The sequence below is a fragment of the Lethenteron reissneri genome, chromosome 13 (assembly GCF_015708825.2).
Source record: "Lethenteron reissneri isolate LAM-NWPU_2019-01 chromosome 13, ASM1570882v1, whole genome shotgun sequence".
NCBI lineage: Eukaryota > Metazoa > Chordata > Hyperoartia > Petromyzontiformes > Petromyzontidae > Lethenteron > Lethenteron reissneri.
Genome location: NC_083791.1, coordinates 262406 through 288091, shown reverse-complemented (window position 1 = coordinate 288091; position 25686 = coordinate 262406). Strand labels below are relative to the sequence as shown.

General features: G+C 43.0%; 1 protein-coding gene across 1 annotated transcript in view; it reads left to right on the top strand.

Annotated features, from left to right (window-relative positions):
• Nucleotides 1–2469: 2469 nt before the first annotated feature.
• DYRK1A (dual specificity tyrosine phosphorylation regulated kinase 1A) overlaps nt 2470–25686 on the top strand; it is a 30773-nt gene continuing 7556 nt past the window's right edge. The window contains exons 1-8 of the mRNA XM_061550810.1: nt 2470–2710; nt 8411–8535; nt 10069–10188; nt 11373–11561; nt 12958–13105; nt 14977–15263; nt 16585–16731; nt 17447–17587. Coding sequence (XP_061406794.1) covers nt 2665–2710; nt 8411–8535; nt 10069–10188; nt 11373–11561; nt 12958–13105; nt 14977–15263; nt 16585–16731; nt 17447–17587 — 1203 coding nt within the window. The 5' untranslated portion in view covers nt 2470–2664. The remainder of the gene's footprint in view (nt 2711–8410; nt 8536–10068; nt 10189–11372; nt 11562–12957; nt 13106–14976; nt 15264–16584; nt 16732–17446; nt 17588–25686) is intronic.

Genomic DNA, 25686 nt, shown 5'->3' with positions numbered 1-25686 from the left:
GCAGATTCTATTATCATTGTTTGATATCACATCCGGATACGACGTTGTGTTTATGCCCCTATCCGGTGCCTATGGCAGTAAGTAGCCCGTAGTGTCAAGCTCCGATAATTGCACGCTGCTATGCTGCCTGTATGGATGCTCTAGGGGTGTCTACATTTTTTGCATTAAGGTCTGTATTTGACTAATTGTATAATATAGTGTCCAGTGTTTGCAGCATTGACGAATCATAATTCGCATTTCAGCAATTTGTTTAGTGCTGGGGTTGTTTCCACCTGATGACGGGCACTTGTGTTGCACCCGAAACGTCGTGATTTAATTTATTTTATATCTACGTGACTACCGAAAGAACCAAAGAGTCACACAAATATATTTATTACCATCCCCTTCAACTTCACCATCATTACCACTACTGTCATTGTTTGTACTACCACCATCATCACCATCCGCATTAAACTAAAATATTCGGCACATTTGTCAAACACTGCTCTATGGGGAACACATAATAATAATTATTGAAAACTTGCAGCTCGGCACACGGCGGATACCTGCGCAGCACGACTCACGACCTCCTCTTGATACCAAGATCCAGGATGGGCATGTCTAGGCGCAGCTTCTCGGTGGCAGCCCCAACAGTCTGGAACGCAATCCCTCTACACATTCGCAGCATCACCTTAATCGCCTCCTTCAAGAGAGACTTCAAAACTCATCTCTATAACCATGCTTTCGAGCGAATCTGAGCTTGGCTCCGTGCCTCTGAGTTGCGGCCGTCACGTCCGCAAATTTGCGTGCGTTATAAATTGAATTATTATTATGATCAGTTAATGATATTAATTATATTGGTAGGAACCTCCTGGTTCCACCAGCCCACAGGGGATTATTGTGTCTGTCCGTCGTGCATCCAAAAATGGGAGGGGAGGGAGGGGTTGGGAGGGGAGGGTGGGGCTGGGTGGGGAGGGTGGGGCTGGGAGAGGGGTGGGGCTGGGTGGGGAGGGGCTGGTCACCCCGAGGTGCCCTTATAAAACTCAACGTTGAACCTACTCACGCCGGCTTGTGCCCGCCCTCAGTCGGCCATATTTGCGGAATACACCACGCCGCCGTTGAACCCTGGCCATTGACCGAGCAACCCAACGTTCCTACCAGCTCCCTCCGCAGGAATGTGTTTATCAATGTTATACAGCGGTAATGACTCTGTTGCCTGTATATAACAGGCAGAGTTTTTCACGTGATATCTCTTAGCTGTGAGCACTTCTGGGTAATGCAAATTACTCAACGTTGATCATAAGAATCTCCCAGCAGATAATAGCTCCTGTTGATTTGGGCTGTTGGATAATAGGAGTCATGCAAAAGAGAAGCATACATAGGAGGACTTATGTTGCATAGTAGCAACAAGTTGTCTTGAGTATACCGAGTAAAACGTTTTTATGATCAGACTTAGTGCTGCATAATGTATAAATAGAATTAAAGTGGATGTGGGAAAATATTTGAAAAATCATGCTCCTTTTTATGGATTTTCCAGTCTTTTTAAGTGTATAATTACTTACTGAGTGGGCTACATATTTGTTTTCTTAACTTTGACAGTAATTAAAATCACACTTGTCTAAAGGGTGTTGCAAATCAAATCTTCTTGGCAGTTCATATTTTAGGTTCGTTTACCGCTACCTCTCTGGCCTAATTTCTAGGGAAATTACCAGTTTTGTCAGGCTTCAGCCATAATGTTTATTTTGGAATTGGTAGTCCAAAAAACCTGTAAGAGCAAAAACAACAAAATTTATAAACAAGGCACCCTGGGCAAAGGTTCGTTTTTATGCCTGTGCAATGACCAGAAAGGATGCTTCCTGACAGCAATGTGTTTACTTGTTATAAATTCTAGGACTTTTAATGAATTTCACAAAAGTTGAACATCTTATGAAGGTGAAGTCACATTTAATAAATAGTTTTTTGTCCTCGAATTTGGATCAACTGAATATAAAATAAAAATGACTGATGATGGTGCAATGGTTTGAAGACCTGCACATGATGGAGAAGGGCAAGATTGTTAACAGCCACTGGATTGGGACCTTTGGGTTGTGCACTATGGGAAGACCTAAAGCCAGATGGAGGAATGCATCTGAGTCCAGCAGGGTGATAGTGTGGCATCAGAGATGCTGGCCATGATGAACTATTCATTGTGATATTTGATCAGTATTGAACTGAAATTTAAACATTCTCTGTTCGTGTTCATATTGTATCCAGACTTTGTCATGCCGTCTACTGTGATTAGCGAATGGTCACTTTTTTGTACCTAGATCAATGGTCGTAGGTGCTACATGTGTCAATTTCAATCCGTAAGATCTCCTTGGGTTGTTACGGTCTGAATGAGGCCTCACTCATTGTGACAGCCTGCCAGACTGCCAAACATATGAAGTAATATATATAGATAAATTCACAGCGTGTTTGTCTATCCTGCTTGGGCAGGACATACTGCTTGAAGGGATGATTGCTGATCGATGAGACTGGTTATGGAATTACAGCCAAAAGAGGGGAACATGCCCATGAGGAGCTGAAGTAATGAGATCAGCTCATGTGCAGGAAGGAGCGAGTTGGATTATGGCACTGCAAGATCATGAGGGATGGTGACGATGTGGGGAGAGCTTCTTCCAGGAGTGGATTGATCATGGCTGACTGATGATGATGAAATTAAATTTCAAAGCTGCAGTGAGCCATTGTGATGGTAAGTTTGAGTGACAGTGTGGGCCAGATTGAGTGCGTTGGATGGTATTTGTCCCGTGGCTGTAGATTTGATAGGCCTGTATGACACCTTCCTTGTCTGTCTTAGGTACCAAGTCTAATAGCATTTTTACTGAGTCGATCATATCTGTATAGATGTGCTGTCACTGTCAGCTTTTGCTGAGTGGACATGAAGGCTACACAGTTGAATGAAGATAATGTTTATTTTGTGCATATTTTAAGTTTTGATTCAATTTTGTAGAATGGGTTTGTGTGTGACTTGACTTTTTTGGTAGTTGGCTTGGCTTGGACTGGTGCAGCCAGGCACTGTTCACATGGTTGTGTGTGTGCATTGTCTTGTTGAAATTTAAATTAATAAAGAGTGTGTAAGCATGTACAGTTAGGGAAAAAAGTATTTGATCCCGTGCTGATTTTGTACGTTTGCCCACTGACAAAGAAATGATCAGTCTATAATTTGAATGGTAGGTTTATTTGAACAGTGAGAGACAGAATAACAACAACAAAATCCAGAAAAACGCATGTCAAAAATGTTATAAATTGATTTGCATTTTAATGAGGGAAATAAGTATTTGACCCCCTCTCAATCAGAAAGATTTTTGGCTCCCAGGTGTCTTTTATACAGGTAACGAGCTGAGATTAGGAGCACACTCTTAAAGGGAGTGCTCCAAATCTCAGCTTGTTACCTGTATAAAAGACACCTGTTCACAGAAGCAATCAATCAAACAGATTCCAAACTTTCCACCATGGCCAAGACCAAAGAGCTATCCAAGGATGTCAGGGACAAGATTGTAGACCTACACAAGGCTGGAATGGGCTACAAGACCATCGCCAAGCAGCTTGGCGATAAGGTGACAACAGTTTTTGCGATTATTCGCAAATGGAAGAAACACAAGAACTGTCAATCTCCCTCGGCCTGGGGCTCCATGCAAGATCTCACCTCGTGGAGTTGCAATGATCATGAGAACGGTGAGGAATCAGCCCAGAACTACACGGGAGGATCTTGTCAATGATCTCAAGGCAGCTGGGACCATAGTCACCAAGAAAATAGTTGGTAACATACTACGCCATGAAGGACTGAAATCCTGCAGTGCCCGCAAGGTCCCCCTGCTCAAGAAAGCACATATACATGCCCATCTGAAGTTTGCCAATGAACATCTGAATGATTCAGAGGACAACTGGGTGAAAGTGTTGTGGTCAGATGAGACCAAAATGGAGCTCTTTGGCATCAACTCAACTCACCGTGTTTGGAGGAGGAGGAATGCTGCCTATGACCCCAAGAACACCATCCCTACCGTCAAACATGGAGGCGGAAACATACTTTTGGGGTGTTTTTCTGCTAAGGGGACAGGACAACTTCACTGCATCAAAGGGATGATGGACGGGGCCATTTACCGTCAAATCTTGGGTGAGAACCTCCTTCCCTCAGCCCAGGGCATTGAAAATGGGTCGTGGATGGGTATTCCAGCATGACAATGACCCAAAACACACGGCCAAGGCAACAAAGGAGTGGCTCAAGAAGAAGCATATTAAGGTCCTGGAGTGGCCTAGCCAGTCTCCAGACCTTAATCCCATAGTAAATCTGTGGAGGGAGCTGAAAGTTCGAGTTGCCAAACGTTAGCCTCGAAACCTTAATGACTTGAAGATCTGCAAAGAGGAGTGGGACAAAATCCCTCCTGAGATGTGTGCAAACCTGGTGGCCAATACAAGAAACGTCTGACCTCTGTGATTGCCAACAAGGGTTTTGCCACCAAGTACTAAGTCATGTTTTGCAGAGGGTCAAATACTTATTTCCCTCATTAAAATGCAAATCAATGTATAACATTTTTGACATGCGTTTTTCTAGATTTTGTTGTTATTCTGTCTCTCACTGTTCAAATAAACCTATCATTAAAATTATAGACTGATCATTTCTTTGTCAGTGGGCAAACGTACAAAATCAACAGGGGATCAAATACTTTTTTCCCTCACTGTATGTGTTTGTTGTTGAAAAAATAGCAGATATTGAGTTAATGTATTTGATCTTCTAAAAATAAGTTAATTATACATTTTTGAAGTATACTATGCTTTTTGTGACATTTGATTAATAACGTGTTTTTATACAATTTTCTGCGATTCATAGTGAACGGTTTGATTAACTAATGACATTGGCAAAAACGTATTTGGTAAAACTAAACATGTTTAAATATGAACAACTAATAACGGGAAAACCTAGTCTCATATTTTGGTACTGGCAAAGGAGGTCCCATGATCTAGATCAGGGGTCCTCAAACTTTTTAAACAGGGGGCCAGTTCATTGTCCCTCAGACCGTTGGAGGGCCGGACTATAGTTAAAAAAAAAAACTATGAACAAATTCCTATGCACATTGCATATATCTTATTTTGAAATGAAGAAACAAAACTGGAACAAATACAATATTTAAAATGAAGAACAAGTAAAGTTAAATCAACAAACTTCCCAGTATTTCAATGGGAACTATGGGCCTGCTTTTGGCAAATGAGATGGTCAATGTCCGGTTCCATATTTGTCACTGCTAGTCGTAACAAGTGATGCAAGTGTGCATCCGTTAGTCTAGATCTGGTTGGAGATTTCAAATGTTTCATTCTGGAAAAAGTCTGTTCACAGACATAAGTGCTGCCAAAGATGGTTGCCATTATTAGTGCATGGTTCCTGAGATGAGGATATGTCTCAGAGGGGAGAGATGCATAGAAATTATGAAGGCTGCTTGACTTGAATGCGTCTTTCAGAGTCACAATTCTGCAGTTCAGCCAGTTCCATTTGGTAAATTGTATCCACATTTTCAATGTCAATAGAAAATGGGTTACGGAAAAGCTGTATGTCCTGTTCATGGAGATGAAGCTCTTTAAATCTAAATTGGAACTCCTTTTGCAATTTTTCCACATGTTTTGTTTAGGGAATTGCAACCAATGGTTTTTCCACTAACAGATTTTGAGTTGTGGGGAGATGGCAGAAGTTTTCCTCCTTAACTTGTTTGATGAGGAGGCCTAATTTTACTTCAAATGCTTTGACATGTGATTGCATATCACAGATGAGCTTCCCCTTTCCTTGAAGTTGCACATTGAAACTGTTGAGTAGCTCTGTTACATCTGTCAGAAAGGCAAGGTGCCATTTCCATTTTGCATCATTGAGCTCTGGTACTTATTTGTTTTTTGAAAGCAGAAAAGCTGTAATCTGTGGAAGTAAGTCATAGAAACGTTTCAAAACTCTCCCTCGACTCAGCCAACGGACTTCTGTGTGGTACAGAACATCTTAATAGTCAACATTTAGTTCAGACAGAAATTCCTGAAATTGTCTGTGGTTTAGTGCATGAGCTCTAATTAAGTTAACACACAAGATACCACAATTTTCATAATAGAGTCCCACTTCAGTGATTTACTACACAGCGCTTGTTGGTGGATGAGGCAGTGTATGGCTATTGGATGAGAATGGTTATGTTTGTCCATCTCTTGGTTAATGCGAGCAATTACTCCTTTCTTAGACCCCACCATGCTAGGAGCACCATCAGTTGTCACACTGGCTAGTTTAGCCCAGTTCAGCTCCAAACCATTCATAGTTTGGCAAACTTTTTCATAGTAATCCTCTCCTGTAGTTGTTCCTTTGATGCTTTGCAGTGCAGCAAGCTCTTCTGTGACTTCGAAATAGTCATTCGTCCCACGAATAAAAATTAGAAGTTGTGCAGAATCAAGAAACTCATTGCTTTCGTCGAGTGCCAAGGAAAAATAGGAAAGTGTTTTTTGTGGAGTTTTGCAAATGCTGATTCAAATTGTCTCCCATTTCTTCAATCCTCCGTGTAATTGTAGGTCCTGAAAGACTCACTGTACTAAATAAATCGGCCTTCTCTGGACACATCTCTTTGGCAACAGAAAGAAGGCATTCTTTAACAAATTCTCCCTCCACTAATGGTCTGCCAGTGCACGCTATTAGCTTGGCAACTTGAAAACTTGCTTGCAGTGATGAAATATTTAGCTGCTTCTGCTTCACAAAAGTATTTTGCTGAGTTAATGTATTTTTCAGTTTTAATATTTTATCTTTTCTCACTTCTCCGACCAAACAATCATATTTATCTTTATGTTGAGTTTCATAGTGTCGACGTAAATTGTATTCTTTGAACACAGACACTATATTCTGGCATATCAGACACACAGCTCTTTCCTTGTACTGCATGAAAAAAGTAATCATAAGTCCACTGTTCTTTGAATTTCCTACACTCCAAGTCAATTTTTCTCTTGACATCATTGTTTCCCAGGGAGTCAAAATTGCTATTAGTAAAATACCAATATATATACAGCGCTACAAAAACAATATACCAGCAATAACTTTGCCCACACAGAGACATACAGACTGCACTGCCCATCAATGCAGTCTGATTAATTACACCTGCAGTTTTGTTCACAGATCGCAGTACATCCCTAGCACACGGGAATATCACTGGGAGTGGAGCCGAGGGGCAAATGAGGGAGCTGAGGGAGAGAGAGCCAGTCAAGCGCAGCCAGGGGAGGGCTCGGCAGCCTTAGGCCTGGGGGGCAAGTCCAGTCAATTGGCCCATTGAACCATTCACCAGCGCAGCCCAATGAGTGCCCACCGCCGCAGCTCAATCAGTGCTCACCAGCGCAGCCAAATCAGTGCTCGCCACTGCAGCCCAATCAGTGTCCACCACCGCAGCCCAATGAGTGCTCACCAGCGCAGCCCAATTAGTGCTCACCAGCGCAGCCCAATTAGTGCTCACAAGCACAGCCAAATTAGTGACCATGGGCCGGATAAATGTCCTCGGCGGGCCGCATGTGGCCCGCGGGCCATAGTTTGAGGACCCCTGATCTAGATGCTCACCCCGAGCCCTCATTACTCTGATAATGCTTGTCTTTGTACTGTACGCCTTTTGGCGTCCTCTGGTCTAACACTGTTTTGAGACTAGGTTCAAAAGAAAGCTCTCTGGTGTGGTGTGGACCAATCAGTTTCAAAGACAATGCATATATTATCAGAGTAAGTTTTTTGTTTGCATTCTGACCACAAGTATTGTGGTTAATGCAAACATGATTCCTTGTAAAAAGTTGGTGTTTTAACACCAAACTGTTGCCAGAAAAAAGGGGAAAACAGATTCTCACTAACTGAATTGTGATTTTCCAGCTGAATATTTATCCTCCCAAGTTTTCACCATGTGCAGCTGCGTTTAACGTGGTAATTGCGTTCCTGAAAAGTGTTGCATTTCAGCGAAAACAATTTCCCCATAAATAATGTAACGATAAAGTTTTGCAAGATACGATGTATGCTTACAGAAAGATGGCGGGACAAATAACTGGGTGTATACTGTCGCGTTCCTGTTTCATTCTCCATACTGTATCGCACCGCTCAGCCCTGCAGCTCAAGAAAGTAGTTTGTCATCGACCACTCAGAAATCGCGTTGTAATGGTGTTCGTTCCACAGTGCGTAAAGTATTCGCTAATGGAAGAATCGCATTGAAGATAAAACGCATTGAGCGATCGCACGTTAAGCAGAGACTTGCATATTGTAATTGACTCCTGAAGATGTGCACAACTGTGCATGGCGAAAGCTTGAACAAAGAAACGCTCAAGCAAATTGCATTTTTTTCCTCACTCTTTGACCTGGGTTGTCTTTGACTTTAATGTGTACTTTTTGTTGAAGGCCATGTGTTTTTGTGTGTTTCAGGTATAGAGGAAGCAGCATGCAAACACTCGTCCTTGCATCTGTCCACCACCTTCCCGCTCGCTGCTGACAGCATGTCGTTTTCTCCTCAACAGCAGTTCAGCGATCAGCCCATGGCTCAAGCGCAGGTACTCGCTCTTGTCAGCATGCTTGCTATATTACTTTTTCCAGTTAAGACAGATGGTGGCAGGGTAGCACAGCAAGAAATTCCTGGGTTCGATTCCTGACTTGGGCGCCTTTCTGTATGGAGTTTGTATGTTCTCGCTCGTTCTTCATGGGTTTTCTATGGGTTGTCCAGCTTCCTGTTATAGATAAAACACACCTACGATGTAACCTGTATTGGCCAAACATCCCAATGCTGAAAAGTTACCTTAAAAATACTCAAATTAGCAACATAGACACCTCTTTGAAAAACTTGGAAGGACCCTCCTTGGGTAAGCAAGCATAATATTATCTGTGAATGGTAGTTGCATTTACATCATCATTTAGTATGTAGCAGGTATCTTTTGAGCAATTGGACATTTTGTGAGAATGAAACGTGTGAGGATGGGACTGGTGCCAACTGAAACGGTGGATTTGCTCATTTAAAATTGAGCATCCACTGCTTGAGAGACTCTTCTCACAACGGCCTGAATGTTGAACTGCTATTTGTTTGTTGAAAATACATTTTCCACTGTGTTAGCCTCCCATCACTATTATGTACCAAGCTCAACAAATAGAGTACGACTCCACACTAGTTTGAGCATAGAGGAGACACTTCATCTGACTTGGTTAAAAAAAGAGCATGCGTGTGTTTCCCCCTGCTGGAACAACCTACGTGTTGAACTGTGAACCTGTGCATGTAGGCTAGTATTTTCATTGGAAGCTGTGCATATCAATTAAGTGTTCGTTTTAGTACCTTTTTGAGTACATGCATGACTCAATTCTTAGCACACATTCAAAGTGTGACGTTTCCCTTTCCTCACATTTCAATGCCTAGGTGTTATTTGTTATATTATTCATGCTACTTAATCATCAGAGAGTAAATTATAAAAAAAAAACATTTCCTCGTGAATTATTAGAATTAATATTCTTTGATTCTTTCGGTAAAGTCACGTAAATAGAAAAAAAGAAAAATAATTAGAAATAAAAGCAAAAAACCCACGACGTTTTGATTGCAACACAAGTGGTCTTCATCAGGCGGAGAGAAAAGAGGGGGCAAGCCTCCAAATGCAACTGCTTATAAAGCTCGCGCTTTACTCCCCCTATCTCTTACCCACCCCCCTCTCTCTCACCCTATCTCTACCCCCTCCCTCCCCCCATTGTCTACATTAGCATTGGCTGCCCCGCCCATGCTGTTTACGCCACACAGCTTTCCTTGCTTCTGCCTCGCAACTCTAGTCCTCTGCCCACTCACAACTTTGGAAGCCCTTATAAGCAGTTGCATTTGGAGGCTTGCCCCCTCTTTTCTCTCCACCTGATGAAGACCGCTTCTGTTGCAATCGAAACGTCGTAGGTTTTTTGCTTTTATTTTTTTTTTTATCTACGTGACTTTACCAACAGAACCAACGAATATGAATTCCTGCAGTCACGAAAGTTTTAAATCAAAACTTAATAGAATTTAAGTTTTGACATGGCAAGAGTGTACATACTGATACCCGTTTCCTACTTTTTTCCTGCAGCTGCTTCCAGACATGACAATCCTGCAGCGAAGAATCCCTCTTAAGTTCCGTGACCCAACCACAGCACCTCTGAGAAAACTGTCCGTCGACCTTATAAAGACATACAAACACATTAATGAGGTAAGGATTGTTTGTTTATGCTATTATAAGTCTTGTACGGGGCTGTAGTAGGATAGAAATAGATGTCTTCCTTCTTCAGCCTCCTTCCTCACTTGAGCAGTCCCAAAAGTTAAGATAATTTTTTTAGACATTGACTTTTAAAAACCAATGTAAGTGGACTTGTGCAGGACGCATCACTAAGAGGGGATCATGGCCAAGACAAAGGAGCAGCACCTGAGAGAAAGCCCACCATAGAGACGGAGTGAGAAGTTCTTGTGCTGGAGCCAAGTGGCTTGTGGCATCTTGGGGTTAATTTCAGCTTGGGGGGAGGGAAAGTAGAGGTGTGCATTATTTAAAAAAATCGAATTAATCTTGGGCTGTTCTAAATTCATTTTAAAAGAAAATCCCAAAATGTGTATTATCCATAATTGCTATTATAATCTCGGGAGTTTTAAAATGACTGCATAATATATTATGTTCTATATAGACATTGTTGGGGCTGATAATAGGTTTTCACTCTTTTTTCTGGCAACAAAACAGGTGTTAAGATGTTAAACACCAAACTGAAACCTTTTACAAGGAATCATGTCTGCATTAACCACAATGCTTGTGGTCAGAATGCAAACAAAAACGTACTTTGATAATATATGCATTGTCCTTGAGCTCTCATTACTCTGATAGTGATTGTCTTTGGGCTGTACGCCTTTTGGCATCCTCTGGTCTAACACCGTTTGAGATGAGGCTCAAAAGAAAGCTGTCTCTGGTGTGGACCAATCAGTTTCAATGGCAATGCATATATTATCAGTTTTTTTCGTTTGCATTATGACCACAAGCATTGTGGTTAATGCAGACATGATTCCTTGTAAAAGGTTTCGGTTTGGTGTTTTAACATCTTAACACCTGTTTTGTTGCCAGAAGAAAAGGCAAAACTATTATCATATTTTGGTACTGGCAAAGGAGGTCCCATGATGTATTGTTGGGGCTTACGAGCATCTTCATTGTAAACACAATAACAATAGTTTGTAAGACAAATGTGTTGCTCTTCATCCTGAATAGTTTGTGTGGGCTTTGGCAAGTATTAGCTTTGGTAAGTATTTCACACCTGATTTAGCACGGTTGGCTACGTACGGTGCAAAAGAAGTTACCACATATATGCAGCTTTCAACAGTTAACTTTATACATTCTTCCCCACACTTATTCGGCAGGTATACTATGCAAAGAAAAAACGGCGAGCCCAGCAGCAGCAAGGGGAAGACTCGAGCCATAAGAAAGAGCGCAAGGTGTACAACGATGGCTACGATGATGACAACTACGATTACATCGTGAAGAATGGGGAGAAGTGGATGGACCGCTATGAGATAGATTCTCTCATTGGCAAAGGCTCATTTGGACAGGTAGTGCATATGATGTGGTTTGGAATGTTGATGCCGTACAATAATGTTACATTTGCAGAGCTCTTTTACTGGCTGTACTTTACTTTGTTTTAACATGTTTAAAATTAACCGCTTGTAAAAATCGATACATTTATAAGTGTAGTGTGTAGAGTTAGTTACTCTTTTAAAACGTCATTTATAGCCCTTGGGAATGGTGGCGTAGTGGTTAGTGGACTATTCTCTGAAACCAATTACCTGGGTGTGATTTTGTACAACAGCTAATATTAGTGGCGGTGTGATATCTGAACCATTCCTGCGCTCTCCGTTCATCAGCCCACACTGAGCAGCATAGTGAAGTATGGTTAAATAACTCCCATGACCAACATGGCAAGGGGAAGACATAATCCAGCATTGCATGGACAAAGGACTGTGAATTGCTGTGTTTTCTAAACATGCTATTTTATATGGAGAGTAATATTACATTTCAATCACATTTTATTTATAAATTAGCACGGTTTGGGTGGGAGGGGAGACATGATGTCATCACGCACGAACCCGGCTCCATGGTGAGGGGATGTGACGCCTGAGCATATGCCCATGTGCCATCCAGCCAGCAAAACTTTATACAGAATGATGAAGGAAGAACCCTCTATCCATCTTTTGTAGTTAATTTATAGATCTTGTTTTCTACATGGATAAGAATTCAATTAATTGTGTTACCATTTCCACATGTTAATACATTAACAGCCATACATTTTTCTGGTAAAATGATACATTTGATTATTATTGTATTATGCAGGAAAAATGTATCACGGTTTTATTTATTCATACACATGTAATTATATAACTATACACAATTATATGACTATACATATACAATAGATGGGCTGTCAGTACAATAAATGGTAATGCTTTTTTTATCCACATTTGGTGTTTTGGAATATTTAATTCACATTTAAAAAAAAATCTAAATATACGAGATGGCTGGTTGACTGAGATCAGAGTGCTCAAAGAGTTTCAGTCCAGCTTTCAGCTGGTCACCATTGATTGCAAAGAAACATCAAATTAATTTATATTTAAAGCTTTCGTGACTGCAGGGATTCATCTTCTTGGTTCTTTCGGTAAAGTCACGTAGAAGGGAAGTAATAAAATAATAAAAATAAAACATAATAAAATAATATAAGTTTATTTTATTATGTTTTATTTTTATTATTTTATTACTTCCCTTCTACGTGACTTTACCGCAAGAACCAAGAAGAAACATCAAATCATTATTAAAGCTATGCCTTTACCTCAGAATGAATATTCATTCCTTTCTTTAGCAGGATAGGATTTTTTGTGTGCCTTGAATATATTTATAACAGTGTACGATATTATACATTTAATATATTAACTGATGCTTTTTGTTTTTTTGTAGGTTGTAAAAGCGTATGATCACCAGGAACAGGAATGGGTAGCAATCAAGATCATTAAAAACAAGAAGGCCTTTTTGAACCAAGCGCAGATCGAGGTGCGACTGCTGGAACTGATGAACAAGCACGACACGGACATGAAGTACTACATAGGTGAGCGTGCATCTCAATTGAGATATCTTGTAGTAGTTTGGTATTGATCATTATACAGCATAAGGATGTGCTCCCAATTTCGGATTAATTCGAAAAATTGGGCCAAGGTATGAAATTTTGGACAATCCAAATGTTTTCTTTCCATCATTCCAAAGTGTGACGTCGAGTGATTTCACTTTGTATGGATTTTATACAACAATGTAAAATATCTAAATAGCTGAAAAAGATCTTATCTTTGGAAATATGAATTTATTTTTAACTTTTAAATACCAAACTCATCCTGACTGCAGCATAATTAAAAAACATGTTAATTGTATTTTATGTATGGTATAAGTCTTCACTCGGTGTAATATTGAAAATTATTGCTTGATTTAGGGACCTATTAACATTATTTATTAAAGTCATGTTAACACTAGACATGTATGCCTGACACTATCTATATGATTGTCACTTGACATTATTTCCAACACAATAGATAGTACTCTTTGTGATGCCAAACAAAAAAAATGTACCATCACGGTTGCCGTCCAGTTTGACTCGTCACAACCACCACTGCATCTTCAAGTCGAGGATATGTTAGTGTCACCACATTTCAGTGTACAGGCAGTCTTCGATTTACGACCGTTAGATTTGCGACGATCCACATTTACGACATATAATGCCACCTTGGATCGATTTTCGACGCAGAAACTTGAGTTATGACGCATCTTCCAACATGACTCCGAACACATTTGAAAAGTCCGTCGGTCTGGTTTCCAATGTGACTTGACGTGGAGCTAGTGTTATTCTCAAGCGTTTTTCAGGATTTTGAGCTACTTAACCCTCTTAAATATGGTCGATTTAAAGGAAAAGCACATCGACAAGTGATGTTTCTACTGTTTCTACTGTCTATTGGAAAATAGGGTCCCGATTTCCAACGATCCGATTTACGACGGGGTTTCCAGGAACGTGTTGTAACATCGTAACAGTGGGGACCGCATGTATTTCCATTCCAAGAACATTTCCTTGGTTGTTCCTGGGTTTACCAGCCAATGCCTTTTTGACCTTTATGAGCCGCTCATGTCTATTCTTGGGAACTGGCGGCGATGCCCTCTTGCTGGCCGTTCTCGATATTTCACGTGACCAAATGGAGGTTTTGTTTTGAGGCCAGCATATGCATGCTGCCTGCTAGTGGCAAGTTTAGGGGGGGAAATAGCACGTAAGCACCATGGTCAAGTTTAGTTTACACGTTTATTTTGTTTAACCAGGTGATAATTCAAGAGACTGGGCTAGTCTCATTTGCAAGAATCAGCTGGGGCATTAGTCTGCCTGTCTAGGGAATAGTTGCTATGTATAATCTCAATTAGATACTTTATAAATTGCCGAATTTCTAAAATTTGGACCATGATGCCAGCACACATTGGCCTACTCTTCATGTGTCCATTGGGAAGCAGCCACCATGTGTTTTCATGGTTATCATAGCCGCAGTAAAAATCAATGACGGCCACTGGAAATGAACCGTTAACCTCTGTTAGATCATGTCCATTGTCCGAGTGTATTAATTCTGGAATGTTACCAACAATTGAATTGGCCTAGTTTACATATTTAATTTTTCATTTTTATAAATTAAGCATCTGCAGGATGACATAACATTCAAAAACGTGGCTGTAAAAGGATTAATTTCCTGTCCCAGTTCTTGACATTGTGTGGTCATGTATGTATTTATCCCTGTACACAGCACACGTCCTGCTATAAGCATCAATATTTTTCACAATTTTGCCCATTTCAGGATCCTTTTATGAGTATACCTGTACGATTATTTACATTGCGGTTTTTAAGTAAACCTGATAAAATTTTCATAACATTGTATAACATTTTCATTCTTTGACCAGTGCACCTGAAACGCCACTTCATGTTCCGGAACCACCTGTGTCTGGTGTTTGAGCTCTTGTCATATAATCTTTATGACCTGCTGCGAAACACCAACTTCCGTGGAGTGTCACTCAACCTGACGCGCAAGTTCGCACAGCAGATGTGCACAGCGCTACTCTTCCTGGCCACACCTGAACTGAGCATCATTCACTGTGACCTGAAGCCAGAGAACATCCTCCTGTGCAACCCCAAACGCAGTGCCATCAAGATTGTCGACTTTGGCTCTTCGTGTCAGCTTGGACAAAGGGTACGTAGCTCTACTTGGATATAAAAAATATAAAATGTGCAGTTTATTGGCGGAAGACAGAGGAAACATGACGAAATGTGCAGTGGACACCTATGGCCATGGATGGTGATGATGAAAATATGCAGTTATATAAATAATTTCTTTAAACCATTAAGTTATATATAAAGATAACCAAGTAACTTTGTATTATTATGCTGCTTTATTTAGTTTGATTTTAACTATTTCAATAAACTAAGCCTATTAAAATAATTTGATCAAAATTATATTTCCTGCTACACTACCTTACACTTTATTAATATACAATCCACTTGTAGCGGCATTCGTGTAACACAATACATATCATTTCTCGTTGTGTTAACATAACTAAAATATGCATTATTTCTAAATCGAATTCTTGTCCAACCTTCGCCAGCATAGCTGAGCTCATGGTTCAGATTCGCACAACCACATGCGATGAAAGTGATAAGTTGCTACACTTGAGGAAGAGTTATATTTTCGCATTTATTTTTCTCTGCGATTGGTCATGCCATTAAACTAAAGTATCCTTTCAGAACTATAAAATAAACATTGGCCACTGTTATCTTCTTCATGCAGTGGTAGCGGAAACGACGGTGAAGCTATGGTTATCTTCATGTGTTCATCATCTTAGTCACCATCGTGCATTTTATCTGCGTACTCGCAGATTATATGATGAATTTAACGGCTGTATCCTCCCTCATCTACGGAATGGAAAGAAATAAAAGTTCCCATCTGTGTATGATTGTCGATTTGACCTAACCTCCCTGAGTCGGCAACCTGCGGCTCCGGAGCCACAAGCGGCTCTTTGGCTTCCCCCTTGTGGCTCTTTGGCTGCCCCTATTCGGGCAGCGTTTTTTTTTACATAAATCTTAAACATAATTTAATGTAAAAATTAGTGATGAAATAGGTAATCATGGAATGTCTTGGTGACAACAATGTACAGTCCTACTGTGTTTAAAGAATAAGGGGGAAATAAACGAAATAGACGCAGTTTATTCCGTTACCTATTTAGTTTATTTAAGTGAGAATGTGTTTTATCGTCTGCTGCATACCTGCTGCTGTGTTTGTGTACAAGTGGCTCGCAAACTATTTTGGTCAAAAACAAAAAAAATCTTCTTTGAGAGCTTGCTGACCCCGAGCACTTAATCCCATGGATATTTGGAGTTGTAAAGAAACCACAGATGAAAGGAGTTTTGCTGTGGGTTTTTTTTTCTCCATTATTCATGTGAGAAATCGGACAACAAAATTATTGTGTTTTTAAGCGCGTTCAGCATTTAAAAGGGGGTTCGTCGTGTGTTTTCAGATTTACCAGTATATTCAAAGTCGGTTTTACCGCTCTCCTGAAGTCCTGCTGGGAATCCCCTATGATCTCGCCATTGACATGTGGTCACTGGGCTGCATTCTGGTGGAGATGCACACGGGGGAGCCGCTCTTCAGTGGCTCCAATGAGGTAATGTCAGCAACATCCACATCGCTTAATTGCTGTGCTATATGATGTTTGGAATCTACAAAACAAGTACAAAATGACACGTTAGCATTGTTGATTAATTATGTGATATAAATGTAAGCAATATTGTTTGCACAACAGCATCAGCAGTCTTCGATATTTAGTGTATAATTCAGTGTGAAATTTTTATTTTTTGCATTGTTTATATTTTTAGTAAATGGTGGCTTTTTGTGCTTATTTACACAGTATTTGATATCTTATGCAGCTAAAATCCATGTGCAGAATTACATTTCACTACCACCACAGGTTCCGTGAAGGTTTTTCTAAATATTTTTCACTGCGGGTAGTGAAAGCTATTTAGAGGATGCTTTTAACATTGCCGGAATCATATTTTAAGTGTAATGATCACATCCTCAATGACGATTATATCGGCCTTGGATTATCACAGCTATGCTCCAGCATCATGCTGTGTATAGCAAAAAAACAAGAAAATAACTACACTCAATTAAGAGTTTTTAAAATCAGATATCTTTGGTTATTCAGGATGGCAAATTATCCCTTAGTGTTATCTCCACTCAGAATAGTTATTTTATTTTATTGTGTGTTATGTAGTTGTGAAGGTTGGATGACTTCAAGACCAAGTTCATTGTTTTGGATAATATTAAGTGACTTCAGCATGAAAGCATGTGCCCTGAATATTATGTTGTTGCTTTTATAGGTTGACCAGATGAATAAGATTGTGGAGGTTCTGGGCCTGCCACCTACACACATGTTGGAACAGGCACCCAAAGCCCGGAAGTATTTTGAAAGGCTCTCGGATGGGTCCTGGACTGTCAAGAAAACTAAAGACAGCAAAAGGGTCAGATAATTATTGCCATTCTGTTGCTGATTATTCTCTTTTGTACAATGGGTGAAATACATATTTCTATACCATTGTGTAATTTCATATGGAGTATTATGATGTATAGTTGGATTCTTTGGGTTCAGATCATAGAGGTAAATTTGTGCTATAACCCTCCACTGCCAGACGAGTCAAACAAATTGAAGTTACGTGGCAAAATGTACCAATTGATTTTTTTCCCCAAAAACTGCTTACATTGAAAAGAAAGATTTTTTTTTTCAATTCTGAAAAATGTTTTTACTGGAAATTTCGACATGCATCTTAGAGTGTCGGGTAAGAGCTCGGATCTTGTATAAATGCTCCTTATCCTAAAGCAGGTGTCCTGAAGTCATTGGGACAGGCATGCTGGTGAACCGGATTGTTGCATTACAATTACTTACTGATGGATTGGTTGTCAAGTTTAAAATCGTGTAACAAGGTACATTTATAAAATTTGTGAAAACAGGTTATCCTTAATTATATGCAGTGGAGTGTGTTAAAATATATATCTTATCTATACAAGTAATTTTTTTTGTCTGTCTGTGTCTGTCTGCACGGGTACCTCAAAAAAGTACCCAGATACCACGCAATAAGCCCCGGGATGAAAAAGCGATATTCATTTTTACCATCCGTCAAGTTTAAAGTAGTTAAATTAACAATGTATTCTTTTTATACGCTGAGGGCGGCGCCAAAGCACACATCTGCGCATGCGTGAGAACACTAACTCGGTGGGGACGGGGAACATTTTCAAATCGTGTTAAAAATGCAAAAAATAGGGCTGAGGTAAATTTTTCAGTGTAATGTCGTCTTCTCCCCCCCCCCCCCACCCCAATGTGTGCAGTTACTGCTATAGAGTCGGTAGATACTACTATAGTCCATAGATACTACTGTAGAGCGGGTGGGGGGATGGTCGGGGGGCTAGCAGCCCAGCCGGCCAAGGTGCCACCTCGGCCGCCTGGGCAATCTAGCTGAGGTCGGCGACACTCTGCAGGACTAGGCCTCACTACGGCACTCTGTGAAGTTAGTAGATACTGCTATCGAGTCCATATATACTATGAGCAGCGACGAAGGTGACCAACAGCTACACTGCGAGGGGGGGGGGGTCCACTCCCAACAACAGCCCCGAACCCCCATCCCGGGCCCCCTCTTATCCTCCTGGCGTAGCCTCGCCTCTCCCTAGCCACGCCCCCCTTCTAGAACCTACTAGTGGGTTCTCGGCTTCCAGATGGACCCCTGTCCTGGGCTTCCCTTTTGGTCTCCTCCTGCTGACATGTGTACTGCCCCCTGCTGTCATCATCCCTTCCTGTCATCAGCCCATGTTATTACACTACACTACTATAGTTAGTAGATACTGCTATAGAGGCGATATATACTATTATACAGTCAGTAGATACTACTATAGTCAGTATATACTGATCAAGTCGGCAGATGCTACTGCAGAGTCGGCAGATGCTACTGCAGAGTTGGAATATAATACTTCAGTCAATAGATACCACTATAGTCAGGATATACTGCTTCAGAGTCAGGTCAGGAGACACTATTCTATCGGCATTGTTGAGTGCTGTGTGCGATTGCCACTACTTGTAGCCTGTAGTAATGGCCCCGTGTCAACAGGGGGCGGAAGAGAGGCTGAGCCCGATAGTTTAGATGAAGTCGGGCCGTTGGGTCGAGGTAACCCCCAGGGAGCATCGTGACCGGAGGTGCAGACCCCAGACCCCCAAGAGGGGGCTGGGGGATGACATCACACTCCAGGTCACTCTGGAAGGTTCCAGATGGGAGGAGTGGCTTGGGGCAGAGTGAGCCTGGACTGGGCATAGAAGCCGGACCCCTGAACGGGACTGGCAGTTGTCATCCACTTGAAGATTGAAGGCCACCCTGAAAACCTAGGAGCCGGAGCCAGATCCGAGGTCCTTGGCTGGGTTGTTGCGTAATAAACGTGTTGCCTCCAGTTTGTACCCACTACACTATTACAGTCAGTAGATACTACTGCGGTCAGTAAATACTACTGTATAGTTAGTAGACACTATTACTGTCAGTAGATACTACTACGGTCAGTAAATATTACTGCAGTCGGTAGATACTACTGTAGAGTTAGTAGTTACTACTATAAATCTTGATTTGAAGCTTTCGTGACTGCAGGAATTTATACTCTTTGGTTCTTTCGGTAAAGTCAAGTAGACGAGCCTACTTCAGTTTTTTCTTGCTGTGGTTGTGCCACCTGATGACGATTGCTTGTGTTGCAATCGAAACGTCGTGATCTATTATTTTTCTACCTATGTGACTTTACCGAAAGAACCATAGAGTACTACTGTAATAAAAGGACTCAGACACTTCTTGCTGACTCCGTGTCCTTTATTTGGGGTTCGCGTTCTCCTTCCCACACGGCACTCCTCCTGAGACTCTCTCCCTGGCAGCCCCACATCTGCCTTCGCTCCCGTAGCCTTCCACGCTCCTGCAGCTCCGCTGCAGGCTCTTGGTACAGCCCTCTGGCTGCTCCCCCAGCAGCTCCATCTCCGCTCCCTGTTCCTCCGTGCGTGGCGATCTCGCCACCTCCCAATGTCAGCCCTTCGTGGCCTCTATGGCTATCTCGCCATTTCCTACCTCAGCCCTTCGTGGCCTCTGTGGCTATCTCGCCGTTTCCTACCTCAGCCCTTCGTGGCCTCTGTGGCTATCTCGCCACTTGCTACCTCAATCCTCCACTCTCTCTTCCACCCCGCTGGCTGGCGCCGTCATGAGCCCCTCAGCCACCAGGCTGAGGCACGGCGACCACCCAACGTGTTCACCACCCTTCACTCCCCCGACTGACCCCAGATAGCTTCCTGTCTCCCCGCTATAACTTCTCCCCCACGTCACCCTGACTCCTCCCTCTCGGATCGTCATATCCGCCCCGCCCATTTACGCCCGCATTACACTACCCTCCCCCGTAGAGAAAATCCCAGCCGTCCTCGGCTGAAACAGAACAAAATAATGCGGGCGAAGGCATCACAATCAGGAGTCCCCCAGACACAACGGAGATTATAACAACAACACAAGCAACGAAAGGGGAGGTATCAGGAACTGGAACAGAACACCGGCCTGTCCTCCGCGCAACATCAACAAGAATAAGAATGGCACAATGAACAAAACGGCAACTGACACGCAAGAACGGCCAACGCGCACAACCCAGAAAGTGATGTTTTAGTGCGTGTCCATGTTGCAGTTCCATCCGCTCGGCTCAAGTCCAACGTCAAAGAGCAAGTGGTAGAGCAGAATGACGAACGGCGCTCAATTGCTCCTTCAAGTCCTCATCCAGCTAGCATACCAGGTAATACCCAGTGCGACGGGAGCTGAAGAATCTGTGACGAGAAGGAGAATCCAATCCCCTGAGGCACAGCACAACAACGCACATCCGCATGTCGTACACGACAGCCACCCGGCCTCAGGGTAGTGGAGATGATGTAAATCCGGCCCGCTTAAAAAAACTCCCCATAAATACCCAAAATAACGCAATGGATGCCCCAGTATTTACATTTTAACAACAATATTATTTAAACGTGACAACAACAACAACAAAATTTCCTGCTCTTACCCACCAGCAGTCCTCCCTTGAGGACCAGCAGACATCGCACGTACACAGCATGTACCCACGGTCACTCTCAGCAACCCAACAAAACACCTAATCGCACACCCTCGCGTGGAGAGAGCCACGCTCCCCAGCGGTAACGTTTAACTCGCCCTAACCCCCACCGTGGTCGTCAACCCACAGCAACATCCACTGACCATACTCTCAGCTAGTGCAATTTCGGGGATGAGCAGCAACTCGGCCACGCTCCTCCCTTACTATCCCATCAGAGATGGACACACACCAGCCTCGTATAGTCCGATGCTTTATAGCCCAGGGAAGGTTCATCCCCCAGCAATGCCAGACCCCCTGTACTCCCCCCACGGGGCAATGTTCTCTTATAGAGACAATAACACCCTAACCCAGATCCCGTGAGCCCCCGGCACACCAGGTTCAGTCTGCCACCGCACAACTGAACCATGACTCCCCGAGCCATATGAGCACATGGCCCATTAGTTTAAGACATACCACGGAGGTTTCGCCTCCGGGCTGTCAGGTCAGCCATCAGCCATAGGCCGATGTGACCACAACTCGTGCATCACCCAATCAACAATGGCAGGCATAACAGATGGAATATTTGCCCCACCTCGGTTTATCCCGCGCGCTCAAAATGGCGTCCCCCTTCGCCCAGCGCGTTCGCGCAATATCTCGTGCGCACTCAAAATGGCGGCCCTTTCCGCAAAGCGCATCGTCAACATACCCCGCGTGCGCGCAAAATGGCGGCCCAACGTGCGAACACGTGGCCAGTTTTCTCCATTCGTGCACCCCAGCTTCCCTTAACTGGGGGTCACAAGACGCATCCCCCGTCACGTTATAACAACCCCACCAACGATAGACGCACAGCCCCAGCTTGCTGCGCACAGTTGTCATATCGTGGAATTTTAACCAATATTTTACCAACCACATTGGTTACACAACCCAACTCGCCAAGCAACTCGTGGCTGCATGCGATCAACCGAATACGCGACGCCACTTGGCGCCAATTTACGGTCCCATTAGCATTAACCTTTGAGACACCCACAACGGCGTCATCGCGCACCCTCATTTTCAAAAAGCTCAATTACCCCTATAATATACACGCAATCTCGTGTGCACAACACCCATACAACCAAATTTTATGGTCCCCCTCTATAATATACACGCAATCTCGTGTGCACAACAACCATACAACCAAATATTTGGGTCCCCCTCGAATTTGTTAGCAATTTCCAACAGGTACGCACAATATAATAACAATCTCAATTCCAATAGTCAACCACTGCATCGCACCCCATAACCATACAGAACGGTATAACAGCACATGCAATCAGCATATCGCGATCACACGCGTACATTTAAGCACAATAGCAAGCAGATTTGCAGGCAACCAACACACCATTAATCCTGTCGTAACTTTGCAGCAACAACACAATTATTCTCTCTCTTGCAACAATCGCATCGCACACAGCACCTCGCAGCACAATACACCAAAAAAATATATATTATTTTTTTCCAATTAAGCCCATCGCACAAGGTAACCCACAAATAATACAGCGCAAGATACCCGACGCTCCCAAGTTAATAATTAACTTCACCATTAAGATAACAACTCCACGCAGCAGCGCACACACACAATTTGACACTCAGCAAATACAGCAGACTCTCCGTCCATTCTCAACACACGCACACACTTACATTGACACCATTAACAAGCAGATAGCGCGTTCATCGTTATTACACACATATACACACAGTCCGAACCGCGCTCCGCACAATCGAGTCATAAGAGAAAACCAAAATAGCCCCCCCCCGGCCCTCGAAAGATGAGTGAGGTGTGTGTTAAGGCCGGGTGCGTATCGTTATGACTCGCCCGGGGCTGCAGCAAGAAGAGGACGGCAGGGTGGCAACTTGAGACGCCTCGCAGAACTCGTTCGGCGACTTGACGGCTCCGTTGTCACGCACCCGAACCAGGACGGGAAGCTCCCGCCCCAGCAGCTGCAGCATCGGCGTCTTCTCCTCGCAGCACCCCCTCGAAAAACAGCAGCTCACAGCAGGCTGCTCACCCCGCGGCACCTCCAGATGGCAGCGCAAGGCTGCCTCTCCGCCGCGATGTTGAAGATGGCGGCGTCCTCCCGCCGCTGTGAAGACAAGATGGCTGCTTCCCGCCGTTTCTCCCCTGCCACGCCCAAGATGGCGTCTTCGTGCCACGTGGCAATGGCGCTGGCAGCGCAGGAAAGGCAGAGGCCTGCGGATCACCACCGGGCCTCCCCGACGCCGTCCTCGGCGTGGTGAACTCACACAGTTGCGCCAGCACGATTTTCAAGGTCTCCATCTGCGCCGCCATCTGTCTCCATCGTAAGTTGGCATCCTCCGGCACAGACAGGTCCACCAACGCGGCGACACCTTGCTCACCCGGACCCGTACTCGTTCCAGCACGGATCTCCTCTTCCATCGCAGGCAGGACCACCGTCTGAGGAAGGTCGTCGTCGTCCGATGATGTAGCAGATGATGGCGCAGGAATATTCTTTTTTTCTTCTTTCTCTCAGTTGTTTTGAGATGCCGTTTCACTTCTGACTCCAGTGTAATAAAAGGACTCAGACACTTCTTGCTGACTCCGTGTCCTTTATTTGGGGTTCGCGTTCTCCTTCCCACACGGCACTCCTCCTGAGACTCTCTCCCTGGCAGCCCCACATCTGCCTTCGCTCCCGTAGCCTTCCACGCTCCTGCAGCTCCGCTGCAGGCTCTTGGTACAGCCCTCTGGCTGCTCCCCCAGCAGCTCCATCTCCGCTCCCTGTTCCTCCGTGCGTGGCGATCTCGCCACCTCCCAATGTCAGCCCTTCGTGGCCTCTGGCTATCTCGCCATTTCCTACCTCAGCCCTTCGTGGCCTCTGTGGCTATCTCGCCGTTTCCTACCTCAGCCCTTCGTGGCCTCTGTGGCTATCTCGCCACTTCCTACCTCAATCCTCCACTCTCTCTTCCACCCCGCTGGCTGGCGCCGTCATGAGCCCCTCAGCCACCAGGCTGAGGCACGGCGACCACCCAACGTGTTCACCACCCTTCACTCCCCCGACTGACCCCAGATAGCTTCCTGTCTCCCCGCTATAACTTCTCCCCCACGTCACCCTGACTCCTCCCTCTCGGATCGTCATATCCGCCCCGCCCATTTACGCCCGCATTACACTACTATAAAGTCGGTAGATACTACTATAGAGTCAGTAGATAATACTACAGTCAGTAGATACTGCTGCAGTCGGTAGATACTGCTATAGTCACCAGATACTGCTATAGAGTCTGCAGATCCTACTATAGAGTCACCAGATACTACTATCGAGTTAGTAGTTACTTCTATAATCAGTGGATACTACTGTAGAGTAAATAGATACTACTATCAATTGAGATACTACTATAGTCATTAAATACTACTGTAGAGTCAGTAGTTACTACTATAGAGTCAGTAGATACTGCGAGAGTCAGCAGATACTACCATAGTCGGATACCACTATAGAGTCAGTAAATACTACTAGGGTCAGTAGATGCTACTACAGTCAATAGATACTACTATACAGTCAGTAGATACTACTGTAGAGCCATATACTACTACAGAGTCACTAGATACTACTCTATCTATTGTATGTAGGGTGTGTAGGTATATATGCCTATGGGGGGGTTAAAATATTTATTTCGGTGGGGTGGGGGGGGTTGACAATTTTCGTAAACCGTTTAGATAAACTATTTACCCCCCACTTTCTATTACTTTTTGATTCAAGACTTCTGCAAGCCTGTTATAATCTTGTTGATGGACAAATGGACAGACAAATGGAATCCCGGGCTTTCACAATAACTTTGTATTTGTATATGTTATATTTTTAAGAGAAGACAAGTTTTGAAATATATTTTTCCCCCGGGCAACGCCAGGTACTTCCTGCTAGTTTATAATAAGGGAACAAAAAATGATCAAAAACTAAATCAACTTCGTGCCTATAGATAGACTGAGTACTCTACATTTGATCTGGTTCAATCAATGCATCATTTAATAACAAGGATCTAACAACAATATCTTCAATCAACCTTCACTAAATCCTCAAGTGCTAATCACCACTGTGCTAATTTAAGTAATCTTATAAATTATTGCTTAACTAGAACCTTAACATAAAATACTTGCTTTAAATCTCGTTAATCCATGATTTAGTTACAATAATGTAAAACTAACACTATTTTCAAATGACCTTACTCAAATATTGTAAGAAACTAACTTTTTTATACCTTTATACAATGAGACTAAATCGTATCTTATGCCGTACCCTCAAGTAATTTATATAACTACGCACCCTACATGCAATAGAGTGAATAGTATCTAATGACTATAATATTATCTGGCTCTACAGTTGTATCTACTGACTATAGTAGTGTCTACTGACGATAGTATCAGCTGACTGTAGTAGTAGTATCTACTGACCGCAGTAGTATCTACTGACTATAGTAGTAATTACTAACTATA